This window comes from Lissotriton vulgaris, chromosome 2_1 (assembly GCF_964263255.1).
Source record: "Lissotriton vulgaris chromosome 2_1, aLisVul1.2, whole genome shotgun sequence".
Classification (NCBI taxonomy): domain Eukaryota; kingdom Metazoa; phylum Chordata; class Amphibia; order Caudata; family Salamandridae; genus Lissotriton; species Lissotriton vulgaris.
The window spans coordinates 1,647,231,100-1,647,250,411 of NC_141687.1; the positions used below are offsets into that span (position 1 = coordinate 1,647,231,100).

Here is a 19,312-nt window from a genome sequence, read left to right on the forward strand (position 1 = left end):
ATGGCATTACTGCACTTACAATGTCTAAGAATTGGTTTAACCAATGTAGGGGTACAGAGCTCATGCTCCTGTACCCTCACTGGTATAGTGCACCCAGCCAGAGGGGTGACTGATCTATGACAGGGCAGTGGGTTGTAGGCATGGCACACGGGGATGTACGCCATGTCGACTCTTCACTTTGTTCTGCACCAAAACACACAGCCTGCAATGGCAGTGTGTGTGTAAAGGTACAGGTCCTCTAAGGGTGGCACAATAAGTGTTGTAGCCCTTAGAGGTCTTCCCTGGCCACAGCGCCCTTGGTAACTGTGGTACCATTTACAAGGGACTGATATTTGGCCAAAGAGTGCCAACTGGGTTTTGTTTAAATGCAGTTTTATGGAAAGAACATAGGCCCTGGGTACCTGTTTGGCAGGAACCCAAGGCACACTCAGTCAAAGTACATCAGCAGTTTAGCAAAAAGTGGGGGCAACCATGCAAAAAGAGGGCACTTTCTTACAGGCATGCCTCCCTGCTGTCATGATGGAATTTGAGGGGGCCATACTGCAAGGTACATGTATGGGGCCCCCTTGCTCTGGGCCCAGTCAGGAGCCCTCGGGCCCGCCTGTGCACAGTGCCAGAGGGGGCCTCCTGGAGTGTGGTGGCCCAACTGCACCTGGGGGCTGCGGGGCTATTGTTACACCAGTGGCCTCTCTGGGGGCCATGGATGCAGTCCAAGGGTGGTGCGAATGGGTCTGGAATTACATGTAAATGAAGATAGCTTGGAAGCACAAAAGGTGCATTTCAAGACTGTCTTCATTTACATGCAGCAGTTAAGCCCATAAAAAAAGTGTGAGTGCAGTTCTATTGAGTGGCATTGGGCATGGTCAGTGAGAGTGAAGACAAGGTCAAAGATATGGCTAAAAAGAAGAAAAGAATAATCATTTATTGGGTTTTTTTCTCCTATGGGTAACTGCTTATGAAAACATGCACACACCTCAAAGGAAAAATAAATGCAAGTTAAACTAATCCCAGGGAAATATACATTTATAAGGCTCATTGTTTCCGTTTTTACTGATTTCTACAGATAAATACAGACAGAAAAACTTACTTTCTTGTCTGTATTTATTTTTAAATGTAGATAAAACTGGAAATTGGGTGCTTTTTGAGTGATTCTGAATACAATTTGCCATGACTGCCAGGCCAATAGATGTGTGAATTGATAGGTAAGGGAGTTAAAAATGAAAGGAATTTTTGTAAAGAGGCTTAAACAGCAGTAGCTATGCACAAGGCTGATACTGAAATGTGCATATTTTCATATAAGTGCATTCATTTATCTTCAGCGAGTGTTCATATCACTGAAACCTGGCAGGCATTCAAGCTTGACTGCATATTTATTGGTTCAATAAATGTAGAAATATACCAGTTGCAGCTTTACTTTTTTAACAAAACCGATAATAAATATGTATAAATACAGATAAAGTTGACAAGAAATAAATATGGATAAATACAGACAGAAATGACAAAAAAAGAAATAAACCGGGAGCCCTAATTATGAATGTTGGCTAATGTGATCACTGCAGATGTATGTCTTCGTTTGCGACCATAGAGCCACATAATTAAATTCTAATTAGTGCAGTGAGGAATGGTGACTTTTTTTTATAGTGCTACAATATGTGACAGAAAGCACAGTGTTATTATTTTAAAATCATATCACACTGTAGTGCGCCTTAGGGGAGAGTGGTGGTGATTGTTTGCTACTAGCTCGGGCTCCCCTTTACCGTATGATCTGCCGATTTTGCACATTACTCAGCATCCTTACTGTATTTGTTTGTTAGACCTTATTTTTTTAAATTGCATCTGCTTTTAGACCACATTTGTTTTAGAAGTGTGTGCTTTAAAAAAATTATCATTACTTGCTGCTATATTTTAAAAAAAGGGAATTTTACCACTGACTCACACTCACGCATCACGCACTTCCGGACTCCCGGGGTGACACTCTAGGCCGCCTCTTCTGCTCGGTGCACTCTAGTTGTTGGGGGCAGAGGGCTTGAAAGCATGTGCGCTGTGCAGACGCGCGCAGCGGGCGTGTCGCAGGCGCGCTGAAGGAGCGCCTAAGGCAAGCCCATCTGCGCCTGTCAGCGTTCTGGAAGCGGCCAGCGCCAGCCACGCTGCCCGTTGCCAGCCTGATAGAGACATGGCCCGTTTGGTGAGGAGCCGATCTGAAATCTTGGCTATTGGGGAACATATGGCTGGGTGTGGTCAGGATTGAAGGGTCTTAGACAGTTTGGGGAGGATATACCAGATCTGTAGCTTCCACTTTAACCATTCCCTGGGTGATACTTTCCACTCTATCCATGCTCCGGGTGCCCAGTTGAATTCCCGACGCATTCAGGCGGCTCTAATTAATGCTAGGTCTCTGGTGAAACATGCGTTGGACATTTTCGAGTTGCTGGTGGATAGTCAGTTAGTATCAAAAAGAATTCCTTTCTGTGTTACTCACTTTCTATTTGTGACCAGAAGGCCTACACACTAATATCCCTTTTTTTTAGTGTTCAATAGTGACACAGATAATTATATCTGCACCACACTAGGGTTACTTTTGTCTCTCAAATTTTTTTATTCTGATTAAGTTAAAAACATTTGAATTCATTTATTCCATAACATCTTTATACAAACATATCCTCAAATACTAATTCTCTAATAGATATAAAAATCCCTGTAGTGGTTCCAACTCAAATTAAAATAATCAATACAGAGTAATATTCCCACATTAAAAAATAATAACATTATGACATCAAATATAAAATGATGAAAGAATGTCCTTTGTCAAAGGACTTTTGTCTCACAAATTTGAGAGACTAAAGTAACCCTAGTGTGGTGCAGATATAATTATCCGTGTCACTATTGAACACTAAAAAAAAGAGATATTAGTGTGTTGGCCTTCTGGTCACAAATAGAAAGTGAGTAACACAGAAAGGAATTCTTTTTGATAATGTTTGATACCCAGTCCTTTCTGGTATTCTGGGAAACTCTCTTTTTGAAAGAAGGATAGTCAGTTAGACCTGCTGTTCATAACAGAGACTTGGCTTAATGAGTTTGCGACCCTGGTTATTACACTGGCCATTCCAGCAGGCTATAAAATAGCCAGGATGGATCTGAAAACAGGAAGAAGAGGCGGGGTGGCGGTGGTATACAGGGAGAACTGGACTTTCACTCTGACAGACTCTCAGGATTTTAAGAATGGGGAAGTTTTTGTCTTCGCCCTTACCATCTCTCCGCACTATCTCCTAGGGGCCTCACTAATTTATCACCCCCCACGGCCCTGCTAGCGCCTTCCTAAAAACTCTGGATGAAGGCATTGTTTCAAGGGCCTTGCATTTTGCTAACTTTCTGTTGCTAAGTGACCTTAATATCCATGTGGATTGTAAAGAGACGGCAGACAGCTGCACGCTGATCTAATCCCTGGAGCTTGCCCACCTAACGCAATGGGTTAACTCCCCCTCTCATTGCGGGGGTCACACCCTTGATGTGGTCTACTCTAACTTCTCTATAGTGGTGCAGGATCCCTTTCTGGTCTGCTAGTTTGACCATTTTCTAATCCACTTCTCGTGGCCCATCAAAAACTCTGAGCCATGTTCAGGGTATCCGGGTGGCAGACCGCCCCCTCAAATGGAGCTGGATATCTTACGCAGTGTTCTGTCCAGGACAAGGCCGGTTGTTGTTGGGGGACTGTCTGAGGCTGTAGGAGGTCTGCATAGTTGGATTCAGAGTGCAATGAAACAGTTGATTCCTCCTCTGGGACACAAGAGAGCGTGACTGACACTGTCTAAACCCTAGTTCTCTGCCTTACTAAAGAAACAGAAAATGGCGTGTAAAAAGCTTGAACACAGTTGGCGCCAAAGATACTGCCCATTAGCAAAATTAGTACTTAGGAAAAGCCAGAATAGCTTTTATGCAGCAGTCAAAAGTGCCAAGGGCTTGTTCTATGAGAAGCGCATTGCTCAATCCAGGAATAACTCTAAGGAAATGTTTTCGATCGTCCAGAGTTTCCTGAAACCGTGTGTGGAACGCAAGGCCTCCAACTCTTGGTGCGAGCAACTTTCGGATTTCTTCATCGACAAGGTACAGGCCATTCAGGACACCTTCGGGCTGGAAAATCCGGGGCTGGTGGATCACTCGCCGTGGTCTGTCTGTGTGCTACACTCTGCCATTGCTTCTCTGACAGCGTTTACTCCTATCCCACTGTTGGACACTCTGGCCATTCTTAAATCGATTAAATCTGGGTCCCCGGTGAAGAACCAGAGCCTTAAAGGCCCGGCGGCGCAGGGTACGCCTAAATCTTCGAGTTCTCCTGCCTGGTCGAACAGAGACACCGGACACTCCGTTGGCGTAGAAGATTGTATTTTATTAGCTGCAGCCAGCACAGTTGTCCCTGAAGTACAGAAAGTATGTTCAAAGGAGACTGCTCTCGAACTCCGTGGCACACGGGTTTATATACATTTGAGATACACAATAAACAATCCCAAGACATACAAATCAGACAAATGCGAGGGGCTCGGAAAGCAAAGTATTACGTAACTTCAAACAAGCTTGGTTGTTGGCTGTGTTTGTTACCCAACCTCTTAAGCTATTTGCAAATGAACCCACACAATCCAACTTGCAGGTGAAGAAACATATTTGTATGTTTAAGACGGACAGTTGTGGAATCAGAGAGTTCATGGAGGGAATGGCGAAGGACAGCAGATAAGATAGCCTCAGGAAAAAATGGTGCGAACCTTCAGATAGTCTGGATGGGGATTAGTTAATGAGTAGTTTTAATGAGACATGGATTGTTGTACTCGGTCAGACCCTTACACTAGACTAGTAAATAGAGGCGAAAAGGTTACTTAGTATGTGAATGCAGGAAAACGACAAAGAAAATACCTGGCTGGTCGTGCTGCCTGAGTGAGGGCAACACACAATGGAGGCAAGTCGCAAAATGGCAGCCAAACACGAACAAAGTCACGAAATACAGAACCTCAGCCCCTCCTTTTGCCATTATTCAGGCAAATGCACCAAACTCATGTTAGTCTGAGTCGGAGTCGACCTCAATGGCCATAAGGTAATCAAACTGTTGCTGTACCATCATCCTAATATTCTCTGTCTTCTTGGACACAGGTGTTGGGACACATATAGTGGCAAGTAGACCACAAATGACGGGACCACACTGTATACACAGGCAACAAGAAAATATGATGGCTTATATCGCTCCAAGGAAAATTAGTATCTTCCATCCCCAAACAGACAATAATCCCCAGAACCATCCTACCAAAGACCAGTCTCCTTCGTCCTGATGAATCGACTCGGAGATGGTATGCAATTTGGAGATGGCCTAGTATATTGTTGGAGCGTCATCAGGAACGTAGATGCAGCAGCTAGATCCAATCAATCTACAGACCCCTCCTCGGTCTGCTAGGATAACATCTAACGCAATCCTGTTCTGCAATGTCATGAGACGATCAGCCTGAAGTTCTGCTGTAATGTTACTTAAAGCACCTATAGTAACATCAATGGTGGTCTCGACCACACAAGTCAGTTGCCTGATATGCCTACTGTTGACCATTGAACCCCAGAAAGGGAGAAATCATTTAAAGAAATCACCTCCTTCTTGTCCCCCTGTATCTTTGGCATCAATTATCCCTCTACCATATGTTTCTGTGATGACCTGAAGGGGCAGTGTATGTAGGGGGAAGCAAAAAGGCTATATAGCATGTTCCTGAGAAGTCAGACGGGAGCCATGTATAGGCTCTGTCATCACAGACAAAGTATGTACCCTGAGATGGAACCAATGGAGGGGAATTCTGGGATTTGAAAACATACGTATGGAAACAATTCTGCTGTATATCAGTCTTCCTGCTGTTAATCTGAAGGCAAAAATTACCTTGATGGGGTACTGTCCATACTGGGGGAGACTTTCCCTGCTTTGTTTTATCACTAAAGCTAGTGATATAGTGAGTCACATTCCAACCGTCAAATGCTCATTTCTCATCGATGGGTATCTTATTCTAATCTACAATCTTAGCCATTGATACTATTCCCTTTATCAAGCTACTATAGCTAAAATCCATTCCGCTCCCGAACGAACCAATGGGGTATCTTAGTCGATTATGGTATGTGGCCGAGAACATAGCCAAGTATGCCCAGGCCGATCCTTCATAGGAGAAGGGAAGGACTAGGTAGGGCATTCATTTATGCGTGCTATGAGGCATGAGTCCACATACCCAACAATTAGTTATGTTGACAGCTAATTGGTGTTGGTGTAATAGTTGAATGAACGAGTTATTCAGGTATTCAATCCTTCTTATCTGCTCATGTGGGGGAAGGGCATGTGTCTGATGTTGAGAAACAAAGAGGCGAGAAGGCAAAGAAGTAGAATCAGAAAGGGGTCTTGGCTGTAGAAGATGAACAATCCAACCCGCAGATGCTAATAAAATGCATAAAAACATTGAAATACACAAAGTAACGCCAAATCGACTACGCAATAATTTACAGTATTTCTACTTCATCTCTGTCTTCTTATTTTTACTACTTGATGTACCATCCAGCCTTTCTAAAAAATGTTGTTGCTCAGGGCAACCTTCCTCAATCACTTAGCTGTAGTTATTTGCTTTTATGACACTGCAAATCCTGGGGGTCCTAGCCACCAAAACAGGGTACAGTCCAAGACTCCTACCGTGACCCAGCAATGGGGACAGATGGCACATCAATAATCTCGTAAAAATTGCAACAAAAGGAATACATTTTTTTTAAAAAATTTCAAATGTCTTTGATAGTTGTAGGCCTGAGGTTGTAGCGTCTCTTATTTGATATAGTCTGATCTTGAAACAATGTTTCTGGATTCGTGGTGTCTATTCGAAGATGTGGTGGTATAGCTTCTTGAAGAATATCATCATCTTCTTTCTCGGACTGAGTTCCATCCAACCGGGCGCTACTAAAAGGTAGGAAACGGGGAATCTTCTCTCTTTCAGACTCACCTATGCCCCTGCGGACCCACTGGTCGAAGGGCAAGGGCAAGGGTACCTTTTTGCAGTGCACGTCGTGAACCCAGTTTTTCTTCCCCTGGACTTTCAACGCTGTGCGTGTGACGAGGAGTACTAGGCGAGGGGCTGTCCAACGGGGCTCCAGGTTTTTTGCTCTCTGAAAGTTTTTCACACAGACCCAATCCCCAGGTTTGATCGAGTGACCTGGGTCTGTGGAGGCTTCTGGCAAAGCACTTTGAACCTGTTGACGAAGAACACTCAATTTAGTAGTGAAATCATGTAAGTAATCAATCAACATTGGGTATGGTATGTCTGAATACTTTTTTGGACGAGGGACTCCCCAGATATTTGCTGGGCGTCCGAAAACCACCTCGTAGGGGCTCAGTCCCACTCGAGAATGCACAGTGGTCCTGGTAGACAAGAGAGCTAAAGGTAAAGCGTCAGGCCAGGCAAGACCTGTGCTGGCCTGAATCTTTGCTAATTTGAGCTTGAGAGTGCCATTATAGCACTCTACCAAACACGCTGATTGGGGATGGTTTGCCCCATGGAATTTCTGTCTAATACCAAGACTACACACTCTTTTTGCATAATTTGGCCCACAAATTCACTTCCATTGTCACTCCAGACAATTTGCGGCAAACCAAATCTAGGGAAGAACTCTTTAAGCAAAATGTTAGCAGTTGATAAAGCAGTATTATCCTTCAAAGGATAGGCCTCTATCCAGCGGGAGAAAGCACATACCGCCACTAGGACATACTTGAGGTTGTTGCACCGATCCATGTGAATATAGTCAATTTGCAAGACTTCAAAAGGGTATGTTGGGGGAGCAAAATGACCTTCTGGAGTTGGGGTTCCCTTTCCTGGGTTATGCGTTAGACAAATAATGCAGTGTTTCACCACATTTTCCACACACTTCGGAATACCTTCATTCTGTCATACCGGAGCCAAAACCTTACATATACCCTTTGCACTGATGTGGGCTGGACCATGTGCCATAGTAACTACAGGCAACACATAGGCGCCTGGCAACAGCCAACGCTGGTGCTCTGACAACTCCGTCCAACATCCCATTGCATATAACATTCCCGTGCCTTCTTTCCACTTACTCAATTCTTTCTCTGTAGCCTCGCCTTGAATTGATCTTACACTCTCTATGGTGTCCTCACACATTCCAGCTTCTCTGACCCAATTTGCAGGGCCCACAACATACATGCGACTTGTAGCATCTCTAGCTGTAGTTTTTGCTACCTCATCCGCAAAAGCATTCCCACAACCAACATCATCCGTGACCTTCTTGTGTGCGCTACACTTTATGATTGCTATCTGTGTAGACAAAACAAGTGACTCAAGAAGGTCAGTCACCAATTGACCATGCTGTATTTTCGTTCCATGAGATGTAAAAAATCCTCTCTCCTTCCACAAGCGACCGAAACTGTGTTCTACGCCAAAGGCGTATTGGCTATCTGTATAGACATTCACTCTTTTCCCTCTTGACAACACACACGCTCTGGTCAAGGCTATTAACTCAGCTGCCTGGGCTGAATTGTGTCTAATCAATGCTGTTTCAACAATCGTATGCAGGGTAGTAACAGCATAGGCTGAAGTTGTTTCTCCATTAGGGAGTTTGAAACAGGAGCCATCTACCCATAGGATCCCATCTGGGTCCTGAAGTGGAGTATCCTTCAGATCAACCCTGCCTTTCGTTTCCTCCTCTGTGTGGAGAAAACAATCATGCTGCTCCTGAGCATGTTTTTCATCTGGGAGTGGTAACAATGTGGCTGGATTTAAAGTGTTATATTGTTTAATATGTACATGACTCGCCAAGAGCGTTAGCTCATATCCAGATAAAAGCACTCGTGAGGTGTTGTGTTTAACAAAGTGTCCACTGCATGTGGTACCATAACAGTAAGTGTGTTATCCAATACTACTTCAGCAGATTGGCGAATAGAGATTGCTGCCCCTGCCCTAGCTCTGAGGCAGCTAGGCAATGCTTTAGCTACTGGGTCTAATGTGGCTGAAAAATAGGCACATGGCCTCTGTTTATCTCCAAACTGTTGGGTCAAGACTGACAATGCACAACCCTCTCTCTCATGGACATAGAGCCTAAAAGGCTTACTATAATCTGAGGTACCCAACACAGGAGCAGAACACAGAGCAGTACGTAAGTCAGAGAAACTCTTCTGGCACTCCTCAGTCCAAGGAAGCGGATGAGGGGTATACTTCAATGTAAGTGCTAACAAAGGTTTAGCTAATAAGGAAAAATTGGGGATCCACTGTCTGCAATAAGAGGTAATGCCCAAGAAGGCACACACTTCTCTCTGTGTAGTCGGCACAGGCACTTGTGCAATAGCTTGAATACGTTCTGGGGTCAATCGCCTTCCCTCCTTCGACAAGAGATGACCTAAGTAGGTAACCTCTTGGCGGGCAAACTGCAACTTGGAGGGTGACACCTTATGATTGAGGTCAGACAAATGGTGCAGCAGTGCAACAGTCACGTCCCTACAAACATCCTTTGAATCAGCAGCCACCAACAAATCATCCACATATTGAATAAGGGTAGCACCTGAAGGCAAAGGGAAAGTATCAAGCTGAGATTTAAGAGCCTGACTATAAATAGAGGGACTCTCACAATAACCTTGTGGTGCTCTTTTAAATTGGAAACTTCGACCTCCTAAAGAGAATCCAAAAATATCCCTACTCTCCTCAGGGATGGGAATGCTGAAGAAAGCATTCTTCAAATCGATCACAGAGAACCAAGCTGCCGAAGCAGGTATCATCGTCAGCAGGGCTGTGATATCCTGGACGACAGGAAACTGTGGGACAACAATTTTGTTTACTTCTCGTAGATCAATCACAAATCTATAAACAGGGGGCTGGGAAGGATCTGTTCTTTTAAGAATCGGCAACACAGGACTATTGCACACATTTCCTCTCATTTCCTCAACCACACCCTTTTGAACCAAATCATGAATAATAGCCAAAAGCGCTCCCTCACCATCACTAGATATTTTGTATTGAGGAATACATGGCAATTTGACATTGGGCTTAAGTATAACAACATAAGGTGGAATTTCAAGACGGCCCACATCATTTGGGCCTGTAGCCCAGAGCTTTTCAGGGAGAGAAAGCAACTCAGGTGAAAACTGGTCTCGGGACAGTTACATTGAAGAAGTACATTTCCTTCCTAGTGTGAGATGCACACCAGAAGGAGAACAATGTAATGTTGCATACAACCTTTTCAACAAATCCAAACCCAATACATTCTCACCACAACTAGCTGTCAAAATAAGTTGAGCCTCCAAGTTATAAGGACCAATTGTGATAGGCAGTGGGCAAGAGACCGGATTACAGACAGGGGCGCCAGAAAATCCTACAGATGTATTCATTGAGCCAGACAAAGGTGCCCCAGGGAGTTTAGAATGAATTATAGAACTTCTCGTCGCACCAGTATCCAAAAGAAATGGTTCTAAAACATCCATAGTATTGACGATAACATAAGGCCCATTCTGGTCTACTGGAATCGATACAACTCCCTCACTTTGTCCATGGCTGTCCTATTCAGTGTGGAAACCTTCGTTCCCATTGTCCACATAACAATCATCAGTGTAGTATTATGCAGACTGAGCTTTCTGTTGATCGAAATAATTTGTAGCATTCGGAGGAGGGAAAGAACGCTGTTCTTGAGGGAACACACCTCTTCCTCTACCCCTGGATGGTGACAGAAAACCACCGGAACAGACATCCCATTACTACTCTGTAACAGAACTGGGCAACTATTCTTAAAATGGCCATCCTCTTTACAATAAGCACATTGGTTAGGACCCAACAAAGGTCGTGGAACAAAAGGCTTAGGTTTTTGAAATACCTTCTGAAATTGCGGAGGCTGGGGGAACTGACGCTGAGGAAAACATGGAGGATAAGCCTGTTGTAAAAGGACCTTAGTTTTCAGATCTTCTTCTCTTGCTTATCTTTCTCCTCCTTATCCCTATTCTCATAATATTGTGCAGTGGCTAGTATCTGGGCAGGAGAGGAAACAGCCCATGAATTCTCGGAACTTTTCAATTTGTTGGATAACTCGATAAGTAAGTTAAATACAAATTTGTCCACAAACAAATGTTGGCCACCCTCAGTAGTCATGTCCTGCCCGCTGTGATCAATAAATGTCTCCTCGAAACGAGTAAAGAAGTCGGAGACACTCTCATCTATCTTTTGTTTACATGCAGCCAGCTTATCCCAATTTACTCGTACTGCGGGCATCATTGTCTTCATTAGAGTAATAATTCTACCAGGGAGTTCCATAATCAGAACATCGGGCTTCGCACCGCCCACTTGCGTTGCGTCTGCGGCGCGTATAGCAGCCCAATCCCCACCTAATTCTCCTGCATGGTCCTCTGTACGAACCCGAGCCCATAAGGATTGCGGGACTACATTCCCAAATAACATATCGATATCGGCTAAGTTCATAATACAAGCCTCAACCGTCTGGGACAACTCTTTATAGTAACCAGCAGGGTTTTTACGAGGGTCCGTCAGAGTCTGTTTAAGAGCCAAAACTTCAGACCTTTTCCAGGGGACATGAACCCATACATGCTGAAAGTGGGCTGGTACGGGATGGGCGCCACCCACTGCGTCTCTCCATACTGGAGGAACTTCACCCATCGGATAGTGCTTTAATTCCTGTCCGACAATAGGATCACATTCTGGAAGAGTCAAGGAAGAGAATATCGTTCTAAAAGCAACAAGCGCATTTATAGCCTCCTTGACTTTTGGTCCCACTATAAGACCCTTGTCAAAATCAGCCTGAACTCTCAACAAATCCGGGGGAACTGTATCCAACTCCATATCCTCCCATCCCTTAACAAGAGTGTCACACATAACATCGAAAACATATCTCTGGGTGGGCTCGGCCCATTGGCGGAAAGAACTCATAATATCTCGTGCACTATACATTGGACCTTCCTTAATCCACCTGCAAGCAAGAAAACCCAACACCGTTTTCTCGTCTGAAAGCGGAATTTGCCGACGGGATTGCCGTTGACAAAGAGCCGGAGACATATTTAACGATCCAAGTAAAGGAGAAAAGAAACCTGAGACAGCGTCTACCAGTCGCTTATGCGTGGTCGGGGTATTACTTAAAAGAACAGGTGACATAAGGGAAGTGGAAGGCGACACCGGCGGACGCGTAGTAGATTGCAGAAGCAAAGAAGTTGACAACGAGGGAGGTGGGGGCTGAATTACAGGGAGGGGCAAATGTGGGGAATAGGAACAGGCAAAGCAGCAATGATCGGTTGTGCAGGTGGCTGGACAATCGGCAACTGAATGGCCACTGGCTGAGCAGGAGGTGCTAACGGGGGTGCAGTAGCACCTTGTGCATAGGGTGGAGGCAACCTCAATAAGCGGGCCATAAAAGGATCTTCCTCAGGATCCCTACTCTTCTCTGGAGGGGAAATAGGCAACGCCAGATAGCACCTATCTATCGCCATACGATGTTGTCTTTCGGTTATCTCCATCGCATAATCAGACTCATTATTTGCAAACTGTTGGGCAGCATGTGTAATCGTCATACCTTGCACTTTCCTATCTCTTTTTGCCTGCTTTATTTCTCTCTGTTTGGCTTCTTTTCGCCAGAGGCGGAAAGAGTCAAACATTGCCGGCCGGGCTTTTCTTTAAATAGACTTGTTTCTAAATTATCTAATATATCGGTATCAAAGCTACCATTTTGTGGCCACTCCAGAACACCATCCTTTTTAGTATATTGGATCCATGTCTCATTAAAGGTAATGGGGCCGATACCATGTTTAATATAACTCATAAGTGGGAGTTCCAACCGGAGGGATCGGACAAGAGTCCTCCAGCTGGGAATCCCTATCACAAGAACAACAACACCAAAGTTTAAACTTACTGAAACCAGGCATCGTTATTTCACTGGTCTCTTCTCAATCATCAAGGGGTTAATGCCAATAACACTGCACAAGCGTACTTACCCCTTGGCTTCGGCCACTGCAGGGGCCGAATAGAAACTCAAAACAGAAACAAAACAAATTTGTGGGAGCGACCCACCAAATACTTAACTAAGTGTCTTCTTACAACACCGTAGGTCTGTCTACCGTCTCGCTTTAGCAATCATCACCGAAAGGACCAAGGCAGGGCGGCAGTCAGGGCAGCAGTCGTCAGCAGCCGTCAGCAAAAAAGGGGGAAGCCGCGCTGTAAAGACCTTCGGTCCACTTATGACATGCAGGGGCCAATTGTGTGGTGCGCTACCTCCGGAATTTCTTGCGGGCTCCTCACAATCCTCAGGCTGAACCGCTCCCACTGAAGACGCCCTACGTTGGGCGCCAGTTAAAGAACCGGAGCCTTAAAGGCCCGGCGGGGCAGGGTACGCCTAAATCTTGTTTAAGAAGGACAGTTGTGGAATCAGAGAGTTCATGGAGGGAATGGCGAAGGACAGCAGATAAGATAGCCTCAGGAAAGAATGGTGTGAACTTACAGATAGTCTGGACGGGGATTAGTTAATGAGGCATGGATTGTTGTACTCAGTCAGACCCTGACGCTAGACTAGTAAATAGAGGCGAAAAGGTTACTTAGTATGTGAATGCAGGAAAACGACAAAAAAATACCTGGCTGGCCGTGCTGCCTGAGTGAGGGCAACACAAAATGTAGGCAAGTCGGAAAATGGCAGCCGAACACGAACAAAGTCGCGAAATACAGAGCCTCACCGGCAGATCCTTGTCTAGCTAGGCAGCTGGCAGCAGTGGCGGAGGTAGTTAATCCAAAAGTAAATCTTATTATCAATCTGTCTTTGCAAACCGCTACGGTGCCCAAAGTATGTAAACAGGCTAAACTACTCCCCCTGCTCAAAAAAACCCTCTTCTAACACTGAAATTTTGACTAACTACCGACCTATCTCACTACTTCCAGCAGTGGCTAAGGTATGTGAGAAGGCAGTCTACAAACAACTGTCAGCGTTTGTGGAAACATCTGGCACCCTGCACCCGGCTCAATCCGGTTTCAGGGCCTTGTACAGTACAGAGACTGCCCTGGTCGAGATGACGGAGGCAATTAGGGAATGCCGTGACTCCGGCGGCAGAGTGGCCCTGGTTTTACTGAACCTCTCTGCCGCATTTGACACAGTCCCCCACCGTCGTCTTCTTTCCCGGTTGTCCGAAATTGGAATTTCAGGCCAGGTGTGGAACTGGATTGATTCCTTCTTGGCTAATAGAACTCAGCAACTGTGGCTGCCACCTTTTTCATCCTCCCCTAGAAGTATCCCTACGGGTGTTCCACAGGGCTCAACATTGAGCTCATTACTTTTCAATTGTGACACCATTGATTCGTTTGGCGTAGGGGCTGGGTGCTAAAAATATAGCTTATGCCGATGACACCCAGCTGCTCTTTACCTGGAAAAAAGATGAGGTATCGCCTGACGCCGCAAAAAACGGTCTCACTGCGGTTTTCAAATGGTTAGTGCAGGCACAACTCAAATGCAATGAGGATATGACTGAGGTCCTCCTTTTTTGGGTATTTACCGCAGACCTTTAGGGATGACCTGTGGCCAGAGGGATTCCCTATGCCAAAAACCATGGGTAGCCCAGCTAAAAATCTGGGGATATGTTTTGGCGAGGACCTTAGATTCCCTACGCAGATTAACAAATTGGCGGGTGTGTGCTTTGGCACTCTGATGAAACTCCTTAAGAAATTCTTGCCGCTACTCCAGAACTCCCGAAAGCGGGTAAAGCAATGGTGAGCCGCGCTCTTATCCTCTCGCGGCTGGATTATGCTAACTATATTTATATTGGCCTTCCCTGTTACCAGCTAAAAAAGCTTCAGATCATTCAGCATGCGGCCTGCCAGAATGCTATTGGGCATTCTGGGCAGATCCAGTATCAAGTATTCTTTGCGAGTTTTGCACTGGCTCCCGGTTGAACTACACATTCTGTTCAAGGCACTAACCATTGTCCATTCCGCTCTTTACAAAAACGGACCTCTATATCTTAGGAAGCGCTTTGAGTTTTATGTTCCATCGAGACACTTGAGGTCCGGGGGACAATGCCTGGCAGATGTTCCTCGCTACCGCCTCACTAGAATGGGAGGGTGCTTCCTCTCTGTAAAGGCAGCTTTGGCCTGGAACAGCCTGCCTTTTCAGCTCGGGAAGATCCACGATCTTAGGTTGTTCAAAAAGCAGTTAAAAACATGGCTTTTTTAGCTTATTTGTCACATCTTTCATTTCTGATCTCCCCCGGCTAGGCTTTCGCGTCGGGACACTTCTGAGTAGCCGTGCGCGCTATAAATGCTGGTTAACATAACATAACATAACATAACACAACATAAATATACATTTTAGTAATACGCATTCAGACTATATCTAGTGCAAAAATTGTTTTATATGTGTCCATTAAAAGGGTGCACTCCTTTTAACAGACACATATATTACCCCTCAAAAAGAATAAATATTTGTCACCATGAAGCTGAATGATTCCATTAAATAAAAGCTACATCGGCTCCAACACAGCCTTTATATTTGATGATTAACCATTGCACACATTTACAGTTCTTTTACGTAGCGGGCACCTTGGCCAGAATACATGCTTCTTCTTTAGTTCTCTACTATCTATTTCACACCACAGAGTCACCCCTCCTCCCTCAGTGAGTGGCCAGTTATGGCAGTTTTACTATGAAAAATAACTTGGAGTGCATTTTCCCTGCTAGCATTAGGGCTCAAGTGCACCGACCAGTGCCTAAGCAACGGGAATGGGTTTTTTTGTAGTTGTTTTTTCACACAAAGTGTCAGAAAGCCTGCTTTGGGCATCTGGCCTAGAAGAACGGACCCTCCTGTTGAGTGACATGGCTTGGCAGTTCGGGCTGGACTGTTCCCATGAGGGTCAGGGTCAGACTGATTTGCATATGGCCATGTCTGAACTGGGGTAGTGGAGTGAGCTAAAGAATGATGATGGATTAAACCCAGATCAGTTGACTGAGGGTGAGTGTTTGATTTGCTCAAACGCTCCGTCCATCATCCCCTTTGGTATCGCCTCCTGTTGAGTGGGCAGAGTAGACAGCCTGCTTCGCAGAGCTATAGGTATCATTGGTGCTGCAGTTGCATTATAGGCCCGGGGCATACTGTTCATGCCAGTGTTTTTTTGAGCCTTGGAGCAATGGCCCAAGGGAGGGGAAAGCAGAGGAGACACCTCGATTAGGGCATCAGATAGATGAGAGAGAGAGGTATGTTAAGGGTGGTGTGAGATTGGAGCCAATGTTGTTAATAAACGTCAGAAGTGACCGCAACACACCCAAGATTAGTGAAACAGATGCAGTAACATTTTTGACCAGGAGCCCACTGTATCACATTTATGAATGTTTTACAATAAAAAGTGGGCATGGGGGCTCATTTTCTTTGCTAGCATTAGGGCAGATAAGGCCCTTGGCGCAAAAAACGGGGGCAACGTGCAGTAGCCTATTTTCTTTCAAAAAGGGACCACACTTGTTTCAAGATTGAAGTGATTGTCAGACATGGCGGGGAAGGAGTGAAAGAAGTGGATATAGCCTTGAAGGACTGGGCCAAATTAAAGCCCAGCGGTGCCAGGGGACAACACCTGAAACCTTCGTGGAGATACCTGTTCCGGCGTGCAAATTACAGAGACACGGGACACTTCCTTCGGCGTCAAAGATCAGCGTTTATTTACTGCAGGGACACAGAGATCGCTAGAAGTACAACATAGTGTAAGTTCAGAGAGTCTGCTTCAAATTGCAAAAGTAGATCGCTCCTTTTATACACATTTTAGCCATTGCACAACATAACGAACAAAAGGTTACAACTCAGTTCCCACAGTAAACTTCAAAAGGATCGCATTCATGTTTTCAGAAGCCCGAAACATAATTACAGAAACATGTCGGTTCCCAACTGTAAAAGCACACTATCCCACCATTAGGCACATTCCATTCTAATCATAAACGACCTAAGAGAAGGGACAGAAACAGGTGCAGGAAAACAAAGACAGAACAGTTTGAAAAGAGTGTGGGGGCAATATTGGAAGCGTGATCACAGGATCAAAGGATTTGAGCCTAACGTATGCAAGGCTGAAACAATAGACCGGCACGGCAAGATGAGCCTCGAGCAGAGCCATCTGCTTCTGCTGTGTCATTCCCCTAGTCATAAAGGCACACTCAAAGGAATATGCATCTTCCGCAAGAGCTTGGGAATCCCAGGGTCATCAAGCGGACATTGTCCGTTCGCCGGCTACGTGAGGGCAAGAAACAAAATGGATGCCATATCTAAAATGGAACCCGAAGGTTCAGATGAAAAAAAAACGTAAATAAGACGAACCCTTCCAAGTAGTGTAGTGAAAACACGTACACCTACTAATCTCGTCATTTACGGTTCGCAGATACCAAACTCATCCATATCCGACAAAACCCACGACGTCGTTCCGATTGTTACCGAACCTCAGACGCTCCTTTTGCCCTCATGTAGGCAAGCACTAGTCGATATCAGAATCAATATCGATATTCATCAGATCGTTTAGATGTTGCTGGAGCATTATTCTATCCATCAATGTCTCTCTGGTAACAGAACGTCTTCTTATACACGTTGTAGCACAAAGGCTACATAAGGCTGGACCACACTGTACACAAAGACAACACGTGAACAGTAACATCACAACAACCCCTACAATCATCAGAATCTTCCAACCCCAAGTCGACATCAGACCCCAATACCATCCTACAAGCGTCCAATCACCTTCGTCCACGTGTATGGACTCGGAGATTTTATGCAACTTCGAGATGGCTTGATAAACAGTTGGAGCATTGTCAGGTATGAAAATACAGCAGCTCGAATGGATCACTCTGCACACACCCCCTCTATCTGCGAGTACAACATCTAGAACCATACGGTTCTGTAACGTCATCAGTCTATCCGCTTGCAGCTCTGCTGTCAGGTTACCAAGAGCACTTGCAGTTATGTTAGCAGTTGATTCTACCACACGAGTCAGCTGTCTCAGGTTCCTGCTATTGACCATAGGTCCCCAAAACGGTAGGAAACCCTTAAAGAAGTCTCCTGCTTCTTGACCGGCAGTGTCCTCTTTGCTAATAACGCCTCTCACAACTCTCGTTTTGTGGTAGTCTGAGGCAACTGTGAAAGTCGGTGGCAAAAGATTCGCGATATAACACGTGCCTGAGAAGTCACGGGGCAACCACGTATAAGCGCGATCATAGCACACGAAATAGGTACCCTTGGTAGTCAGAAATACAGGAGAAGAGAGCATCGGTAAAACGTACGTCTCAGTACAAGCACTCTTCCCAAGCTGAGCTCTCGGATTTCGACCAAGACCTTGCAGACAAAAATGACCAAGGTGAGGTACAATCCATATTGGAGACGAGCTCTTAAGCTGTCTATCACCTACTGAAATACTGTACTCGGCCTCACTCAGATCCTTGTAGGCTCGCACCTCTTCCTCTGGAATGAGCGATGCATCAAAAATATCTCTATCCAGATCAGCAATCGCTATCGTCAAAGACTTGTGGTACGGGCCAGAACCAAGGTCTGCGGAACGTGGCTCTCGACGGGGGTAGGAATCTAGTACACTATGGAACATGATTTGGAATGCCCGAGCTGACCCCTGGGAGCTGTAGGGAAGAACTAAATACGGGATACCCTTATCCATGGTGTGTGGCATTAACCCACACACCCAACAGTTGGTAGTGTTCATCACCAACTGATGCTGGTGCAAAAGTTGGACAAAGGAATTATTCATAAATTCCGCACGTCTGACCTGTTCATGTAGGGGCAGAAGATGAAAAGAATGTGGAGAGATAGTGGGAACGAGAACAGAATTCAGATCATGAGAGGGGGAAGTAGGTGAAGTGGAAGGCAACAGGAACTGAATCCCAAAATACACTCCACCCACCAATAACATAGACACAGTTAGGAACAACATGAAAATCTGAAACAGAAAACACTTTGTTTGAAAAATCTTATGCAACTTAGATCTTTGCGCCGACATCATCTCTATTTCTGACAGCTTAGAGAACTCCATCCTCTAAGGACCGTCCGTAACGTTCTTGACGCACCTAATTCTGTGTGGCGATTGTCAATTCCCAGGAGTTCCCAGAAACCGACAAAAGAAACCGACCTAGTGTCAGAGACCTGCCAAACAGAAGTAGGTACCCGTATGGCCTTACGGCCAACCCAGATGGTAGGTTTAATCAATTAAGCATCCAATTTCATATAAGTCTCCTAGCTGCACAGAAAAGGAACAAACGTGATATGTAAAACAAAATTAAAAGAACTCAAAATCAGTAAAAATGCAAATTTTCAC

At 45.1% G+C, this 19,312-nt stretch overlaps 1 protein-coding gene across 1 annotated transcript; it reads right to left on the reverse strand.

The window, feature by feature from the left end:
* Positions 1 to 17,473: 17,473 nt before the first annotated feature.
* LOC147733010 (endogenous retrovirus group PABLB member 1 Env polyprotein-like) lies at positions 17,474 to 19,030 on the reverse strand. The gene has a single exon (XM_086958896.1). It carries the CDS (start codon positions 19,028 to 19,030, stop codon positions 17,474 to 17,476), a length of 1,557 nt encoding a protein of 518 aa, XP_086815022.1.
* Positions 19,031 to 19,312: the final 282 nt, after the last annotated feature.